The following is a 4,893-nucleotide window of genomic DNA, read 5'->3' as shown; positions in this document are numbered from 1 at the left end:
CGTAACAGCTGTCTAACTCTCAGGGCGAAAGAAACTCTGCCCATCTGTTTTCGCCGGCGCCGGGAATCGAACCTCGGACCACAGGATTACGTATTTAGCATGATGTCCACTGAGCCATCAGAGCCCTGTGCGGGGCGGGGCCGACGAGCACCCTCAGGGTGTTCGTCACCCTGATAGACTCCTGGGACTCCCCAATCATCTGCCCGTCTGTGTGTTTATTAGCCGCGAAGCACATTAGTTTCCGCTGATAAGCGACATTCATTTTGCCATTAAGCTTCGTGATTAACCCCTCACGGGTACGCCAGAGCGCATCCGATCCCACGATCGTCGTCGCCCCTAAATCAGCAATAACACTCGGGTTAAGAACTCGGGAGGGAAGAGACGTTTCCTTGTTGGAGCTCAGAGGGCAGTCTCTTTCTAAAGTCCTCAGTAATTAAAGTGACTTTTCCATCTGTAAAGGCCAGAACTGAATCACTGGTGATTGTATGTGTGATTTGATAACATCTGAAGAAGGATTTAACTGCAATTACGACACCAGTACGGAGCGGAGAAGCAGTCTCCAACTGGGTGTGTAGTGTATGAGACAGTGTGGATAATCATCGTTGAGCCATGTATACTCACCTGTGCTGGTAGGGGCTGAGTTCTTGCTCTTTGGTCCCGCCAACGACAACTGCCTCTCAACTGTCAGTCAACTGGTGTACAGATTCTGAGCCTACTGGGCTCTATCATTATTACATTTGAAACTGTGTATGGAGTCTGCCTCCACCACATCACTGCCTAATGTGTTCCATCTGTTAACTACTCTGACACTGAAAAAGTTCTTTCTAACGTCTCTGTGGCTCATTTGGGTACTCAGTTTTCACCTGTGTCCCCATGTTCGCATACCACCTGCGCTAAACAGTTTAGTTTTATCTACCCTGTCAATTTCACTGAGAACTTTGAAGATAGTGATCATGTCTCCCCAAACTCTTCTGTCTTCCAATGTCATGAGGTTCATTTCTAGTAATCTTTCTTCATAGCTCATTCCTGTCAGCTCGGGGACTAGCTTGGTGGCATGCCTCTGAACCTTTTCTAACTTCGTTTTGTGTTTGACTAGATGTGGACTCTACACTAGTGTTGGTGTACAGTGGAACCAGTAGGGCGATCTCAGTACAAATGCTGGAGTCAGTGGTGTAACGATTCCTGAAACCAAGTGTCATAGTTATCGACTCGAGTGATACACTACCGAGTGATTCGACAAAAGCAAGTGATTGCCAATGAACCAGTGACGTATCATTAGTGACAGAAGTGTCTGTAAAGTACTCACCTAGTTGTTCTTGTGAGGAGTTGAGCTTTGGCCCTTGTGCCCCGCCTCTCAGCTGTCAATAAATTGGTGTACAGATTCTTGAGCTTACTGGGGCTCTATCATATATATATTTTTAAAACTGTGTACGGAGTTTGCCGCCACCACTAGTTCTTCCCAAAAACTGTGGGATGCTCTAAGTGGGGGTGATCTACGTGTGAGATCACAGTATCGGGGTAGAGGTGTAGGTGTATAATCTCGTCCAGAGGCATTGTGTGACCACAGGCGTCATGGTCAATGTATATGTGGCCACGATTGTGTTAACCGCAGGCGTAACTGTGCTAACAGGTCAGTAGAGTTCAAACAGTTTTGCTTGTGTGATAGGCTCAGCTCCCACGTGGTGAATGTAATGTACTCCTTTAATGTGAAAAGCAAGGGGTAATATCAGTGTGTGATATATCGTTATGCTTGCCAGCTAGAGGTCTGGTCTGAGTTGACAAGCTGAGCTCCCTCGTTGCGTCTGAATATACGTTACGGGCGTACTTGCGTCGCGAGCAACGAGCCAGACACATCAGCATCATCCCTTGATAAGCCACAGGCGGCATTTTCCTGAAGCCACCTTCGTCGTCAGGATTGTATGCATGGGTGGGCGTAAGACGACTCAATGTACGTACAGGATCCTATTTTTTTCATGATTCCATGATACTGGACAGCGCTTCAGATTCGTAGTCCTGAGGTTCCGGGTTCGATCCCCGGTGGAAGCGGAAACAAATGGCAGAGTTTCTTTCTTTCTTTCAGAGTTTTCTTTTTATAACAAAAAGGAGGTTTGGTCGAGGACCAGGCCGCGGGGACGCAAAGCCCCCAAATCATCTCAAGATAACCTTAAGATAATCATATATGTTTTGGTGATTAATAGTACCCACCCAATCAGAGGATCACTCAGAGTACGACTATTATTATTTTGCTATGCAATTAAAACATTGCTACTTGCTTTAACTGGGTTGGCTCAGGGTATTAAGACCCCGTAGCCTCAATCACCAAATACAAATTCTGTGCGAGAACCCATTATTTTATCCTCTAGATTGATTAAGCAGTTGACGAACTAACGATCCAGTGACGGAAGATGCCTGTATGCTCGGTTGGAGACTAGGGTTGACCAGAACCTTACGTCTGGTGTGTTCACCAGGAGACCATTGCAGTTACAAACTCCACATCCTGACACGTAACCTCTTCTCTCCACCTGAGATACAGTGGACTTCGGCGGTTGCTCTCGCCTGTTGTGATTTTCTGCAAAGTGACCTCTTGCATCGTGACCATCACCAGTATTGGTGCTGTTGCATGAAATTGCAGGTTGTTGTAGGAAGCACAACAAAAACTCACACTTGATATGGTGCAAGTTTTGTTGTATGGTTTCTTGAAATGAAACTGGTGTTGCTGGATGGTTACTATACTCATGATGCAGATGTTGCTGGATGGTCTCTTGATATGACGCAAGTCGCTGGATGGTTTCTTGATGTGAGGGCATATTATTTTGATACTTGCTTCAACAACCTGCAATTGCGTACAACAGAACTAACACCGACGGTGGTCACACTGGAAGAAGTCAATTTGATCACATCAAAAGGCGAGAGCAACCTCCGAGGTCCACTGTATCTCTGTCTGTGAGAAAAGTTCAGGTGTCAGGATGTGGGGTTTGCAACTGCAGTGGCCCCCTGGTGGCTCGCCAGATGTAAGGTTCTGGTCAACCCTTGTTTCCAGACGAGCATACAGGTACCTCCCATAACTGCATGGGTCATTAGTCCCTCAACTGTTTAAGCAATGTATTGCATAAAATAATGGGTTCTCACTGCAAATTTTGTATTTAGTGTTCGAAGCTATGGGGTCTTCATACCCTGAGCCATCGCAATTAATAACAAGTAGCAACAAGAAAAAGTGTAGTGTAAGTATCAATAATCAATAAAGCAGAGCAAAATAATGGGGCAGTACTCAGAAATGAAATGACAGAAAGACTCGTGTACAGTAAAATAAATGTATTCAGAAAACATACCTACCCTGTCTATCTCGTGTATCTTCTAGAGATCAAGAGTCCCGCGGCCCGGTGTCCGACCAAGCCTCCCGGTTGGTCATCTGGTCAAAAAGGCTATTTTTTTATTTGGCATAAACTAATTACAGAAATGAAAACATAAAAGAAGAGGCACTGGAATGCCACATCAAAACATAAGCACAGTAACAGAATACAGGCAAGAACAACGTAAAGGCAAATACAAAAATTTCACAAAGAACAGAGCACAACATAAACACAGTCACCAGAACTCATCCTTATCCAGAAACACAGTCCGAGGATATTTCGCATATTACACATCTCATACAGCCCATCTTTCTGCATTTTGGGGCCTGCGCCTACCTGGGGTGAAATGCGTAAAACCCAGAACATCCAGCACAGGGCCCGCCACCACCAGTGCCGGTCGGACGGGGACCCACAGCACGGAGTCCTGCCGAACTGCATCCTTCTTCAGCACCAGAACAAGATCACAACTCGCACTGTCGCAAACAGCAGGGTCAAGAACCCCCTATTCCGGCTAACCTGGCCCCAGGAACGAGTGAGAAGGCAATGTCAGACACGGAGGAGGGTACAGGAGCAGGCAGGGAGGAGGGCACAGGAGCATGCATGGAGGAGGGCACAGGAGCATGCATGGAGGAGGGCACAGGAGCATGCATGGAGGAGGGCACAGGAGCATGCATGGAGGAGGGCACAGGAGCAGACACGGATGAAGGCACAGAAACAGGTACGAAGGACGGCACAGAAGCAGACATGGAGGTCCCCCACACCAGCAACCACCTCCAGCACAGGGTCACACGCCACTACCACATCCGTGCCACAAACAAGCACTGCAGGAGCCGCAGCCCCATCACCACCACATGCCGCAACAGGGGACACCGGATCATCATAGTCCCCCACCTCTGCCCAGGCGATACCACGAGGGGGATACAAACTGAGAGCCCTTCAAGAACGCTTCAACATCGAGCACATGTTGTCTGAACTGTAGACTTTCCCCAGAGGCGTTGCAGCAGGACCACCGGGAGGCCGCGCACGGTCCTCATGAGACATGATCACAAGGACACGCATCACACGGTCATGTAACACTGCAGCCATTTCGACCACCTCGGGCACCAGACCATGCACCACACCAGACTGTACCGCATGAACATCCACTGGGACACGCACTGCACACAAACCCCCAGCTCATGGCAACGCATCGCAACGAACCACTGCAGCCGATGGAGGGGAGGCAGGAAGAGGCCAAACATGCCACCTCCACGATGCCTCCACCGCCAACCAGTGGGACAGCAGGCGCCAGTCCAACATCCAACGCATGGCCACCATCCACCGAACACATGTAGGCACAATATCCACAGCAACACACACTCTTCAGACTCCAAGATCTCCAGAAGAGGGAATTTCTCCTCCTGGAAAATGTTAACGAGGCCCACACCATCCGCACTGCAACCTGAGCCATGTGTCCTGACATAATGCACCGGAAGCAGGTACGAGATTGACTAGGTTAGAAATCTGGACTTAAAAGCCTATGAGCTTAACGGAGGATGGGATC

The 4,893-nt window shown here is 48.4% G+C and overlaps 1 protein-coding gene across 1 annotated transcript; it reads left to right on the top strand.

Moving 5' to 3' along the window:
- The first annotated feature begins 1,572 nt into the window (after nucleotides 1–1,572).
- On the top strand, nucleotides 1,573–4,322 carry LOC138368852 (merozoite surface protein 2-like). Its single transcript, XM_069331562.1, has 2 exons — nucleotides 1,573–1,630; nucleotides 3,799–4,322. Exons 1-2 carry the CDS (start codon nucleotides 1,573–1,575, stop codon nucleotides 4,320–4,322), a joined length of 582 nt encoding a protein of 193 aa, XP_069187663.1.
- The last annotated feature ends 571 nt before the right edge of the window (nucleotides 4,323–4,893 follow it).

This window comes from Procambarus clarkii, chromosome 26, assembly GCF_040958095.1.
Source record: "Procambarus clarkii isolate CNS0578487 chromosome 26, FALCON_Pclarkii_2.0, whole genome shotgun sequence".
Taxonomy (NCBI): Eukaryota; Metazoa; Arthropoda; class Malacostraca; order Decapoda; family Cambaridae; genus Procambarus; species Procambarus clarkii.
Note: the sequence above shows the minus strand (reverse complement) of the source record. Positions and strands in the feature narration are given on the sequence as shown.